Source organism: Antechinus flavipes, chromosome 4 (genome assembly GCF_016432865.1).
Source record: "Antechinus flavipes isolate AdamAnt ecotype Samford, QLD, Australia chromosome 4, AdamAnt_v2, whole genome shotgun sequence".
NCBI lineage: Eukaryota > Metazoa > Chordata > Mammalia > Dasyuromorphia > Dasyuridae > Antechinus > Antechinus flavipes.
Window position 1 is genome coordinate 458,665,143 of NC_067401.1, and position 13,677 is coordinate 458,678,819.

The 13,677-nt window shown below is 37.4% G+C and overlaps 1 protein-coding gene across 2 annotated transcripts in view; it reads right to left on the reverse strand.

Moving 5' to 3' along the window:
- The window catches only part of LOC127563170 (biotin-dependent 3-methylcrotonyl-coenzyme A carboxylase beta1 subunit-like), a 46,695-nt gene extending 33,806 nt beyond the window's left edge, over nucleotides 1-12,889 (reverse strand). The window contains exons 1-2 of one of the 2 annotated variants that reach the window (XM_051999453.1): nucleotides 12,052-12,889; nucleotides 2,552-2,745 (exon numbers count right to left, since the gene is read on the reverse strand). In XM_051999453.1, the coding sequence (XP_051855413.1) occupies nucleotides 2,552-2,745; nucleotides 12,052-12,374 (517 nt within the window). In that variant the 5' untranslated portion in view covers nucleotides 12,375-12,889. The remainder of the gene's footprint in view (nucleotides 1-2,551; nucleotides 2,746-12,051) is intronic. The other variant, XM_051999454.1, reaches the window with a different exon arrangement.
- Between the last annotated feature and the right edge of the window lie 788 nt (nucleotides 12,890-13,677).

Consider the following 13,677-nt stretch of genomic DNA (forward strand, 5'->3'; position numbering starts at 1 on the left):
AGGAGAAAAAATGGAAACTAAAATTAGGAAGGGTCAGTCAATGATTTTCTACCCCTCTAGCTACTATCTACATCTGTGTGTCTGTATACACACACACACACACACACACACACACACACACAGGATTATTCTAAGGATTTTGTAGAAATGGGAAAGTAGGCACATGCATCTGTGGGTTTATAATTAATGATATTGCCTCAATTGTCAAATTTTGGTAGGAGTAAATGCCATGATCTTTTCGATATATTGAAGGCTGATCCTTTAAATTCCTCAAGATATAAATGTATTGGATGATTTTGTTAATATATGTGTGTGGCTAAATCATGAGGATCCTTTATTTTCCCCAAAATAAGATGTATATATTGCTCTCTTCAACAATGAGATGAACCAAATCAGTTCCATTTACTCAATAATTAAGAGAACCAGCTACACTTAGCAAAAGAACTCTGGCAAATGAGTGTGAACCACTATATAGTATTTCCAATCCCTCTGTTTGTGTCTGCTTGTATTTTTTATTTCCTTCTCAGGTGAATTTTACCTTATTTCTAAGTCCATTTTTTGTTGTGCAGCAAAATAACTGAATGGCTATGTATCCATACATTGTATTTAACATATACTTTAACATATTTAATGTGTATTGGTCTACCTGCCATCTTGGGGAGGGGGTGGGGGAAAGGAGAGGAAAAGTTGGAATAGAAGGTTTTTCAAGGTCAATTCTTAAAAATTACCCATGCATATATCTTTTAAATAAAAAGCTATAATAAAAAATGTTTATATAACACATAAAATATGATTATGAATATTGTCACAATGTGTATGTCATAATGCCATTCAGTTCAAGGATTATATAACATCCCACATACATGTATATATGTATGTGTTATGTATACATGTGGATATAAACATCTATATACCTACATGTGCATGACATAGACATCTAGACTATATATACATACATGTTCATGTCCATACAAACATATACACATACATTCCCTATATACATACAATATCTAATAGACATCATTGTAGAGAATCGTTTATAGAAAGGGTACTTTTTGCCCCATATCTCTCATTTTAAGGATATATGTCAGGAATGATCATGCCCAATCTCTACCCACTACAGCCCTGCTCAGGTTATGACCTTCCCTTGAAGTCCTTATTCTCCTTTCCTCACCTTGGAAGTTAAAGAAAAGTCCAAAGTCCTTTGGAAAAAAAAAGTCATCTATATTTTTGGAGCCATCAAAGGTCCTGATTCTACATGGTTTCTTTTGTTCACAAAACTAGGAAGCTTAAAAATGCAGATTATAAATAAAATTTATAAAATTGCTCTGAGGAAATCTGCCAATGAACAATCTGGGAAGATATTCTTTCCTTCATTTGAAATTAGTATAATCAGTTATCCATATTTTCCCCTCCCTCTCTAACTTTCTATAACAAAAACATCTATGCAGGACATAATTAAAATTATCTTATTTTTATCTACTAGGTCCTTGTCAAAAATGCAAATTACCCAGTACACAAAATTTTAAATAGCTGAGAAACTCTTAGCAACAGATCATCCCATCAGTTGTATGTGATGATGAAACATAAAGGAGAATCAGAGAGTGAGCTATTTCTCTAAGTAGTTTTAAATCAGATGGATCTGTGATGGATTCTCTTAATAAGATAAGTGGTGGGCTGGGGAAAGGCAGAAGCTCCAGCCACTCTAAGACTTAGAGTTTGTAAAATTAATTAATAAATTAATGTTTAAAAGGACTTAAGAATCTGTCTCCTGGGAAAAATATTTCATCTGTGGCTGAAGATATTTCTTTCTCTCCAACTCTCTCTCTTGCTTCTTCCTTTGCATTCCTTTTCAGAGATATTTAAAACTGCCTCTGTTCTCCACCTTCACTCCCTCAATGGCTTCTTTTTCCAAGTTGGTTAAGAACACAACTCCCATAGTCTTTAGAGACTTAGACCTTGTCAGAAGACAGACAGTCCAACGATTAATCTATTGAGTTTCCCAGTCAATATGATGAGGTTACAGAGTATGGAATTTGGTTTGGAAGAATCTTAGGGATGTATCCCCGTGGAGTATGAGCATTCCTACTGATGGCTTCAGAGAATGGGGCTTGCTGTCTTCTGATGACTTTTTTGACTGAAAATCAATAGCTTCTACCACTCCTCTATTAAAAGACAACTGAGAATACAAAAATAAGGCCTTACATGAGGAATCATGGGGAGAAGAAGAGTAGCTTTTTTAGAAAGATTGGTCTAGTTGTGTTGCATATATTAGATTCAACTAACCTCGTTCATTAACTGCTATTGGTCAAGGTCTTAAATAATTTACTCAATAAAAAATAAATAAATCCTTCCCAAGAAACCAAGTATATAACTAGTGATCTAAAACATACCAAGAAAATTGAAGAAATAGACACAACTTCCCTATCTTCAACTTGGAGTTGAATAGTACTTGTTATGTTGCAACTTGAACACTGGCTCAGGCAAGATGGCAGAGTAAGAGCCCAGATTTCCCAATAGAGACAGATGAGAATTAGCCTCTTCAACTCACCAGTGAGACAGCCAGCATTTGAGATTGTGCCATAGGGTAAATCATAGCCAGCCAGTGGGGAAAGCTCAAAGAAGCTGTCATCATCTAGAACCAGCCTGAGACGGTCACGGGCCAATAGCTTGTGGTTGTCTCGAGTGTGTCTTAGGATGTCCTTTTCTTTTCTTTGGCAGACTTTTCCAAGTAACTCTAAATATCTGCTTTCCAAAAGATGATAAAGGATCTGTGACAATGTATTTTTAAAATTTTAGTATCTTGGTTATTGTAATCATTAATTATTATTACTACTACTACAGAAATTTACACAGTGCTTCAAAGCTTATAAAACACTTTATCTGCATTTCCTCCCTTAATTTTTACAACACCATGAGGTTAGTACTATGAATATTATCACCTTGAGGAAGGATTTGGGTTAGTGACCCAGAAAGCAGGCCCCAGTCTAATCATAGAGTCATAGATTTAGAGGTAGAAGAGACTTAAGAGAACATCTAATCTGACCTCCTCTTTTTACACATGAGGAAACGAGGCTCAGAAAAATTTAAGTGACTTGATCGGGTTACACAGGGAGTAAACATCAAAAGATGGACTCATGCCTAGGTAATTTGTCTCCAAATCATTTTTTTTTCCTTTTTCATTTTCCACAGTGTTACACGAAGCTGAGGTTACTTGGTGGAGATCATTTGTATACTTTAGATGAGAAAATAAACAAGGTATAATTTTAAAGTTAAGATGGGATATTTAACTTCTCATGGAGATGAGGAATATTAAAAGGGATTCTTTAAGAGCACTAATTTCTTAAGAAGTCAGAGAAGTAGTTAATTGAGATAGAAGACACATACATAGTTTGTTATATTTTGAAAATGTATGAAAAAATAAAATATAGGGGGAGAAGAGACAATAAGGGAAAATGGGAGAAAAAGATAGAGGAACTTATTAAAACACATAATTGGATTGTATGAGTAGAACTATATGCCAACAGAGAAGATGTAGGAATAGCAAGTATTCCTTTTAATTCACATTTATCCAAGTTGATCACAGAACAAAACACACAAACACACACATGCACACAGAGTTTCATATAAAATACATTTAACTCAACAGAAATACAAATAGAAAAAAAAATAGGGAAAAGGGTAAATAAGACAGTGGGTAGATTTAGTAAGGAAGTGGTCATAAGCAAAACAAGCTTAGAAAGGGGATAGTGAAGATAAGGTTAAGAAGAAAAGGGAAATTAATAACTGAAATAAATAAGGAAAGAAGAGTATAGAGAAGATAAAGTATAATAGAAAAGAATGAAGGGAAATAAACCATTTAACAATCATAATAGTGAATGTAAATGGGATGAACTCACCCATAAAATAGAAGAAGTTAGTGGAATGGATTAGAAAACAAAATACAACATATTATTTACAAGAAACTCACTTGAAACAAAAAGATCAAGATGGGGGTCTAAACTATATTATGTTTCATACTAACACAAAAAAGGCAATTATGCAAATATGATTTTAGACAAGGCAACAGGAAAAGTAGACTGATTGATTAGATTACTTGAGTGCAAGAGTACTGAGCTTCAATAGGACTAAAGCATTAATTCTAGCACCAATATGATAAACCCTATGGAGTCAATGACCTCTAGGCTGCCTACTGAAGTATTAACAGACCAAAGTAGAAAAACAGAGTAAGAGAAACTTCTTGATTATCAGTGTTGGGTTTGCGCCTGTGAGTGCCATTACACTTCCAGTCTGAGCAAATATGGAGACCCAGTTTTAAAAAAAATCAAAATAAAACACTTGACAATTACTGATGTTTCAAGTGCTTTTATCACTGAACATCCATCTTTTCTCATTTATTATTCAGTTCATTTTCATAGGATATATCCCATTGGCATGTATCTTGAGCTCTTTTTCTCTTTAAATAACATTCAATTTGAATTTGTGATTTCTGATGGGTGGAGAATAAATTGTCTTGTGTTAAACCAATAAGAATAATGTAGTATGCAGGACTAAACATTGGCTTCTAAATTATCAAGCTCTCAAAAATTGTATAATATTAATTGTGTAGAAGAGGTAAAACAAATTTAACTGACTTCATGGTCTAGGACAGAGCACTCAGATGATACAGTGGATAGAGTTCTGGGCCTGAAGTCAGAAAAACTTATCTTCCTGAGTTCAAATCTGACCTCAAACAGATACTCATTGTAAAACCCTCAACAAATCCCTTAACTCTATCTGTTTCAATTTCCTTGTTTATAAAATAAGCTAAAGAAGGAAATGGCAAACCACTCCAGAATGTTTTCCAGGAAAATGCTAAATGCAGAGTTGAATATAACTGAATTGACTAACCAACAAGAACATGTTCTAGGACACCAAGAAACCAAATAGAGAATGATTCCTTAAGGTAGGAGAAAAGAAAGTTAATCAATAGCTTCTGATGTGCTTACTCAATATCTTCTTATTCTCTTCTCATAATGTTCCAGAATAGCTGGCACTAGCCAATATATAGGATTGCAACACAGTACAACTCTCTCTCTCTTTACTCCCCACTCCTAACTAGTGTGGAATAGCAAAGGAAAAGAAGTTTGCACAGGCTTGGTCAGCAGAAAAGTACCCAGAGAACTGAAGGACAAAGAGAATTAGTGAGTGATGGAAAGATGTGGGAATTCAATACTCAGAGGTAAATGATAATCTGGAAGAAGATAAACAAAAAAGCAAAACCTTTGAAATAAAACAATCACATTTAGAAGCAAAACATATTGATTTCAAAGACAGGATGTATAGAGACAACTTAAGGATTATAGGTCTGCTAGAATAAAGAAATATAAAAAGCCTGAATACCACAATGCAAGAAATAATACAAGGACTTTCCTAGAATTTCTGGATGTAGAAAATAAAATAATTCACAAATCACCTTGAGAGGAAAAAAGAAATTTATACTACAAACTTCAAGATGTATAGTGGTTAAATTTAACCACAAACAACAAATCCTGAAAGTGACCAGGAGGAAGACTTTCAAAAATACAGAAAAGGAATTTCAGACAGCACAAAACAACTATTCTTTACTCACCAGAAACCACAGTAGGGAATAGATTAGTGTTTTCTGAAAAGCAAAGGAACTCAAGTTAAGAAAAAGATTTTATTCAATAAAAGGAGGCACTTGAAACATTCCTTAAAAGAAAACCAGACCTGAGATACTTATTCAATTTTCAAATATTTCAACCAACAGATATATAAGAAAGGTAAACAAATACAGCAACCAAGAATGACAACAACAAAATAACAGATACATCATTAAAAGATTTCTTTCTAAATGCACACGGGAAAACAAGGGTGAAAACAGAAGTCAGATAGAAATGCTTGGGGAGAAACAAGCCCAAAATATCATTTTTATCAACATATGCAGCATCAGAAATTTGTAAAAGAGAGAGAGGAAGATGGGAAAATGTGTGATATGCCCTAATAAAATCAAAGGCTAACAATGAAGAAAATCCAATCCAACTTAATAAGCATTTATTAAATACCTGCTACGTGCCAGTCACTGTTCTAAGTGCTGGGGATATTATTAATAAAAAGAAAGATAAGACCCTGTCCTTATGGAGCTTACAATCTAATGGGAGAAAACACAAAAGAAGATAGGGAAAGGAGGAAAATCTTGCTCTGTGGAGTTGGAAACAGGAAGAATGGCAGGTGTAGCATGGAATGAACCGAGAGCCAGATTTCTGCATTTTCTCTCCAGTCTGACATAGTTGACAACCTCCAGACCTCCAATTAAAGGAAAGAGAAGGCTGAGATGGTTTCAGTTAAGGCTTGGGTTAATAGCATGTTGATGTGATTGGAAGTGATGAGCTTATCCTAGGCAGAGCAACAGATTGAAAGTAGACAAACACTACTAGTTTTTCCTAAACAGAATAGGGAGATCAGCTAGCATCAGAGCTGGAAGACCTGAATTCAAAACTGACTTCAGATCTTTATTATTTGACCCTGTGCAAGTCATTCAATTTCAATTTGTTCAGTTTCTTTATCTGCAAAGTGGGGAAAATAGCAGTCTACCTCCAAAGTTGTAGTGAAGAACAGATGAGGTAAATATAAAAGACTCAACAAAACGTCTGGCACATAGTAAACACTATATAAATGTTAGCAATTATTCTTAGATCCTATAGAAGAATGGAAGAGAGATTGAAATGGGGGGTAAAAAAGTGGAGAAATTCTATTTTAATGGTGGCAAGGGTTACACTGGTAAACGCTCCTATCCAAGAAGAGAAATTTTATATGAAAGGAGAAATCATATGGATAATGTTTGCAGGAATTTGGTGTTTCAAGGACCACTCATCCTGCCTCAGAATAAGAGAAATCAGAATTCTTAGGGGCAACTGATACCTAGTAGAGGAGATTTCAAGAAAATAGAGAAAAATTATCTTAAGGAGAGTAAAAGTTAATAATGGATTACACAATTACAAATAAAAATTTTCTATCATTGGAGAATGTCTTCTCAATAGAGATATCCTATGGGTGATAACTCATAGTACTTAATGTTTCTAAGAAGTGAGGTAAAACAGAAAAAGGGCGAGAGAACACAAGTAAAGATAGGTGGATCAACAATATAGAAGGAATTTAGAGGAAGGAATTCAAAATAGGTACCTTAGAAGTTTTTATTCTAAAAGGAAGACTAAAGGACGAAAAATATAAGAGCCATGATTGAAAGTCTAGAAAGAGAAGTTAAACAATTAAGTGAAATGAATAAAATTCTTATAAGAAAAGGACACACTAAAATTTTAAAAATTTAAACTTATTATGACTGAAAGAAAAATAGCATTTCCAGTTGTCAAGCTACTTTATAAAGCAGCAATCATCAAAATCATCTGGCATTGGTTAAAAAAAAATCAAGGTCAATTAGACAAGCAAACAAGAACAATGGTACTCAATAATTCATCATTTTAATAAACCAAAAAATATGTTACTTAGGAAAGAATTCTCTATTTGGTAAAAACTGCTAGTAAAAGCCAAAAAGTAGTCTAGCAGAAATTAGGTCTAGCTAATCCCTGAAACCATATTCCACAGTACATTCTAATTGGATATATAGCCTTCATAATAAAGATCATAACAAAATAATTGGAAGATCAAGTTATGAGTAAATGTGTTCTTAACTAAACAAAGGATAATGGCAATTACAAAAAGAAAGCAGGTAAGTTTGATTACATATAACTGAAAAGCTGTGCATACACACACACACACACACACACACACACACACACACACACACACACACACACAAATGCACCAAGGATAAAAAGGGAAGTGGTTTAAAGAAATCAGGGTGGAAATTTCTTTATCAAAATTCTATCTATTTATTTCTATGTATTTATATCTAAGATATAAAAACAATATGTATTATATATGTGTGTGTGTACATATGTCTCTATATAATATAAATATTAAAGTCATTCTTGAAAAGTGGCCAAAGGATATGAAGAGTTCTCAGAAGAATTGCAAACTATTGACAGTTATATGAAAGAATATTCACAATCACGAGTAATAAGAGAAATATACATTGAAACAACCTTGAAATTTCAGGTCACATAGTGAAAATTGGCAAAAAATAAAAAAGATAAGAATAGTCAATAATGGAAGGGTTATATAAAGATAGGCACACTAGTGCATTATTGGTAAACTTGTGAATGAATATAACTATTTTGAAAAGCAATTTGAAATTATCCCAATGATAATTCCAAACTTATACTATAAGGAAATCATTGATAAGAAGTAAATCCCTATATATTTATAGCAGCCCTTTTTTGTGATAGCAAAGAACTGGAAACCAAGTCCATGCCCAACAATTGGGGAATTTCCAGACAAAATGGGGTACATGGATATAATAAAAAGTTAACATATTATAAGAAACATGTATGATGAATACAGAGAGATATGGAAAGATCTACATGAATTGACACTGGGAGATGTAAGCAGAGCCAAGGAAATGATGTAGACAATGATCACAGGAATGTAAATGGAACGAACAAACACACACAATTAAAAGTGAATGCTGCATGGATGAGTGTGTGTGTGTGTGTGTGTGTGTGTGTGTGTGTGTGTGTGTATGTCCAATGGAAGAGAAGAGGGAGAGAAGATAAAATGTTAAGTAAAAAAAAAAGAAGAAAATAAATTTTTATTCTTTAAAAAAAAATCTTCACTGTCTGTCTCTGTCTCTGTCTCTATGTCTGTGTCACTCTGTCTCTCTCTGATTCTCTCTGTCCATCTCTGTCAAGCTGTCCCTGTCTTTTTATATCTCAATCTGTGTCTATTGATCTCTGTGTCACTGTCTCTACATGTGTCTTTCTATGTCTCTTTATGTCTGTTTGTGTGTGGATCTGTTTTTCTCTCTGTCTCTCTTTCTTTGTGTCTGTCTGTCTGTCTCTGTCCTGCATCTGTCTATCTCTCTGTCTCTCTGTTTCTCTCTGTCTCTTTCTCTGTCTGTCTCTCTCTCTCTCCCTCTTTCTCTCTCCATCTCCGTGTCTGTCTCTCTCTCTCTCTCCCTCTTTCTCTCTCCATCTCCGTGTCTGTCTCTCTCTCTCCCTCTTTCTCTCTCCGTCTCTGTGTCTGTCTCTCTCTCTCCCTCTTTCTCTCTCCGTCTCTGTGTCTGTCTCTCTCTCTCCCTCTTTCTCTCTCCATCTCTGTGTCTGTCTCTCTCTCTCCTCTTTCTCTCTCCGTCTCTGTGTCTGTCTCTCTCTCTCCCTCTCTCTCTCCGTCTCTGTGTCTGTCTCTCTCTCTCCCTCTTTCTCTCTCCGTCTCTGTGTCTGTCTCTCTCTCCCTCTCTCTCTCCGTCTCTGTGTCTGTCTCTCTCTCCCTCTCTCTCTCCGTCTCTGTGTCTGTCTCTCTCTCCCTCTTTCTCTCTCCGTCTCTGTGTCTGTCTCTCTCTCTCCCTCTTTCTCTCTCCGTCCCTGTGTCTGTCTCTCTCTCTCCCTCTTTCTCTCTCCGTCTCTGTGTCTGTCTCTCTCTCTCCTCTTTCTCTCTCCGTCTCTGTGTCTGTCTCTCTCTCTCCCTCTTTCTCTCTCCGTCTCTGTGTCTGTCTCTCTCTCTCCCTCTTTCTCTCTCCGTCTCTGTGTCTGCCTCTCTCTCTCCCTCTTTCTCTCTCCGTCTCTGTGTCTGTCTCTCTCTCTCCCTCTTTCTCTCTCCGTCTCTGTGTCTGTCTCTCTCTCTCCCTCTTTCTCTCTCCGTCTCTGTGTCTGTCTCTCTCTCTCCCTCTTTCTCTCTCCGTCTCTGTGTCTGTCTCTCTCTCCCTCTTTCTCTCTCCGTCTCTGTGTCTGTCTCTCCCTCTCCCTCTTTCTCTCTCCGTCTCTGTGTCTGTCTCTCTCTCTCCCTCTTTCTCTCTCCGTCCCTGTGTCTGTCTCTCTCTCTCCCTCTTTCTCTCTCCGTCCTGTGTCTGTCTCTCTCTCCCTCTTTCTCTCTCCGTCCCTGTGTCTGTCTCTCTCTCCCTCTTTCTCTCTCCGTCCCTGTGTCTGTCTCTCTCTCCCTCTTTCTCTCTCCGTCTCTGTGTCTGTCTCTCTCTCCCTCTTCTCTTCTCCTTTCCCCCCTTTTCTTTCCATTTCCCTCCCCCCCTCTATACTAGCAATTTTGCAGTTTTATCCATGAGGACTAGACATTTTCACTCCGTGTAGAGAATATTTATCAGCCAGTGAACTAGGGCTGATGACAGCAGGTTCCATACATGACATGAAGACTCTCCACCAATCCAGAACAGCAACTGCTCACTCAGTCCTAAAGTCTGAGCCTTCCTACCTGATTCCTCTCCCTCATCCCCCACGTCAGGTCACTTGCACCTCTCCCTCTCTCAAATCCACCCCCCTTCTCTCTACTCCCACACATCTTCAGTCAGCTGACCACCCTAATTCAGCCTCTCAGTATTTTCCATCCATTCCTGGGCAGCATCCTGCTTTCAGTCTTCCCCACTTTCCAATCCATCAATCAATAGCAGCAAGGATTTATGAAGTGCCTGGAGCCTATTGGGACTCTGTGCTACTCTGTGGGGATAGATGTAAGTAAAATTGTATCTGCCCTCAAGGAGTGTAATCCTAGCATCAAATCACCTCTTATATACAAGGAATAGAGACCACATATAAAGCAAACAGGTCATTGAAGAGGCACCAGCAAGTTATGTAATGGTGATGCCGGAGCTCGGCTTGGGAGGGAACGAGAAGTTCCAAGAGGCAACAAGGAGGACATGGAGCTTTCGAAGAAAAAGTTAACCTGTGGAACACTAGTAAAAGCAGAAAGCGGTCTAGCAGAAATTGGGCGAGTGGCCAGCGAGAAGCCAGCCTAATCAGCTGGATCCAAGAACACTAAAGTAGAATATTAATATCCTTCCAACAAGTGGAAAAATCTTCTCAAAACACAGGTCTAACCATGGCACTTCCCTTCTCAAAGATCCTCAGTGACTCCCTATTATCTCTAGAATAAAACTCAAATTTCTAGTCACTAGTTAAAGTCCTTCACAATCTGGTTTATTGAGCTTTATCCCCCTTCCCATAGACTATGTTCCAGTGAAGCTCAGACTTAGCCTCCACCTCTTGCCTCCATATGAGTTATGTTGGCTCTCTGGAATGGTCTCCTTCCTCACCTCCATTTTGTGTGATCTTCAGCTTCTTTCTACCTCCTTCAGGAAGCTTTTACTATTCCTTATAGTTATTACCATTCTCTCCTTCCTCTTTTAGCTATTACATATGTGTGTGTATGCATTATAATATAAAATAATAAATTATATATGTGTATCTAAATAATTTGTCTGTACAACTGTTGTATTCCCAGTAAACTGGAAACTTCTGGAAGACAGGGATTTTCAGTTTTGCCTTAATATCCCTCATAGGACTACAAAGTGGCTAGGTAGCACCATAGTGCATAAAACCATGAGCCTGGATCAGGAAGACTGAATTCAAATTCAGCCTCAGATACTTAGCAGCTGTACGATCCTGGGCAAGTTATTTAACCATGTTTGCCTCAGTTTCCTCCTTAAGTTAGAGAAGAAAACAGCAAGTCATTCCAGTGTCTTTGCAAAAAAAAAAAAAAAACAAACTCAGATGGGGTCATAAAGAGTCAGATACAACTGAACAACATTTTATTTTTGCCATAATATTTCTAATACCCAAGACAATTATTTATATAGAGTATAAATTTAATAATTGCTTGTTGAATTGGTTTGGCTTGGTTAAGATAGAAGGGGATTTGTTTGGAATTAGATTGGTGTAGAGCAGATTAGAGTGGAGTGAAGTATATTAAAAGTATATTTGCTGTTAAAAAAACAAAGAAGAAAAGAAAAGGACAGAGGATTTTTCTCTGGGTCTTCTTCCCTCTGATCTTTTATATTACTATCATTATATCTTAATTATTAGCTTTTTTAGAAGGCAAATAAATGTGATTTTTAACTCAGTTCTGTGGACTCTCTGGACTACATATAAATTATAATCATTTTTCCTTGAGCTGAAAACCCCTTGGTAATCTTGGTGAATAGTTCATTACCTCTGAATACAAGCTTCACTGTTTCTCAAGTTTGCTTCAGTTGTATCATTGTGTCCCCGATGAATGCGTCCATCTAATACAGGAAAGGACCATTTATCCTTGGATTTTCTACTCTTTGAACCAGAAGTAGGCACAGCATCATCTTCTGGGAGGTCAGCCATTCTCCTAAACTGTGTGGCACAGAGCACCTGGGAATTCTTCTGGACTGAGGTCTTGTTCTGCCATTGAGACATCAGGGTATAGCTGCGAGCTCTTGCTAGTCTTGGAAACAAATGGATATTAACATCAAAGAAGGGCTTCTTCGAGAGAATAAACATCCACATGATACCTGTGGGAAGAATATCTGAGACACTTGCAACTTGGAAGAGAGCAGGGCACACTCAGCCCTGGCCCTGGCTGGCAGAATCACTAATCAGCCCTTGTCCCAGTTCCTGCTCCATCCAAAGTCCAAGGATCAGGTCTCATTAGTCTCCTGTCTATGGGCTAGCCACCCGGAGCATTCCAGACAGTCAGATTCCAGCTATATACCCAGTTGTGCAATTGTCGAGGCTTTTTTCTCTGGGAACTTCTCTCCAATAACCTTGGAGTCTCACCTTGGAAAGGAAGGAATGAAGGAAAGAGAGGGAGAAGGAAGGGGAGGGGGGAGGAAAAAGGGAGAAAGGGAGGGAAGAGAGGAGAAATGTACATAATCGAATTCCATGGTTTCATATGCAAATTTCTTTTTTTGTTCTTCATTATGTTAAAATGTTTGATGATTAAGTTCATAAAAAGAAAGATTCTTTTAAAAAAAAATGAATCCCAAGAGCAAGAATACACCTTGCCTTAGTGAAAAAAGGGGGACCTCCAATGCCAACTGTGTTTCCCACCTCCAAGGCACTTTATCACCTACTTATGGCCTCCCCTTGCCTTGACTCTCCCTCAGTTTCAGTTTATAGTTTGGGTTCTTTATATCCACCTTCGGAGAAGCAATGCTGTATAGTGGAAAAGACCACTGGTCTCAGAGTGAGATGACTTTGGATTCAGATCCTAGACTCTGATCATGACTGGCTTATGATCCTGGGCAAATTGCTCCGCCTCTGAATCTCAGTTTCTCCATCTGCTATATACCAAAGAAACTACAACCTGATTGATGTGGACACTTCCCTCCAATAATGCAGTCACCAGTCAAATTGTGCCACTCTTAAACACCTATAAAGCGAACATAATAAAAATAGTTAGATCATTGATCTCACAGAACATCTCAGAGGCTTAAGAGGAATGAACTTGCCAAGAATCTCCTTACAACATCTCATCTTTCAGCATCTCCTCAAAGGCCAATGATGGGGAAATCTGCAGCCACCAGAGTTGTTCTGAGAAAATAACCTTCTAAATTTTTCTATTTGGGGACCAGATCTGGGATCTCCCAATGAAGAAACACCTTCAGACATTCAGAGACAACCTGCTTCGCAAATTCTAGTCTTAGCAAATTGCCTGGAGCTCTGAAAGGTTGGTAACTTGAAGGTTCCCACGGTCAGGATGTGCCAAGGACAAGTGTTGCTAATTCCAAAGTCAGTTCTTCACACACTGCGGCACATCTCTCGAGACCACACTCCGGATTTCCTCCGATCTATCTGTCACTGTCCAGAA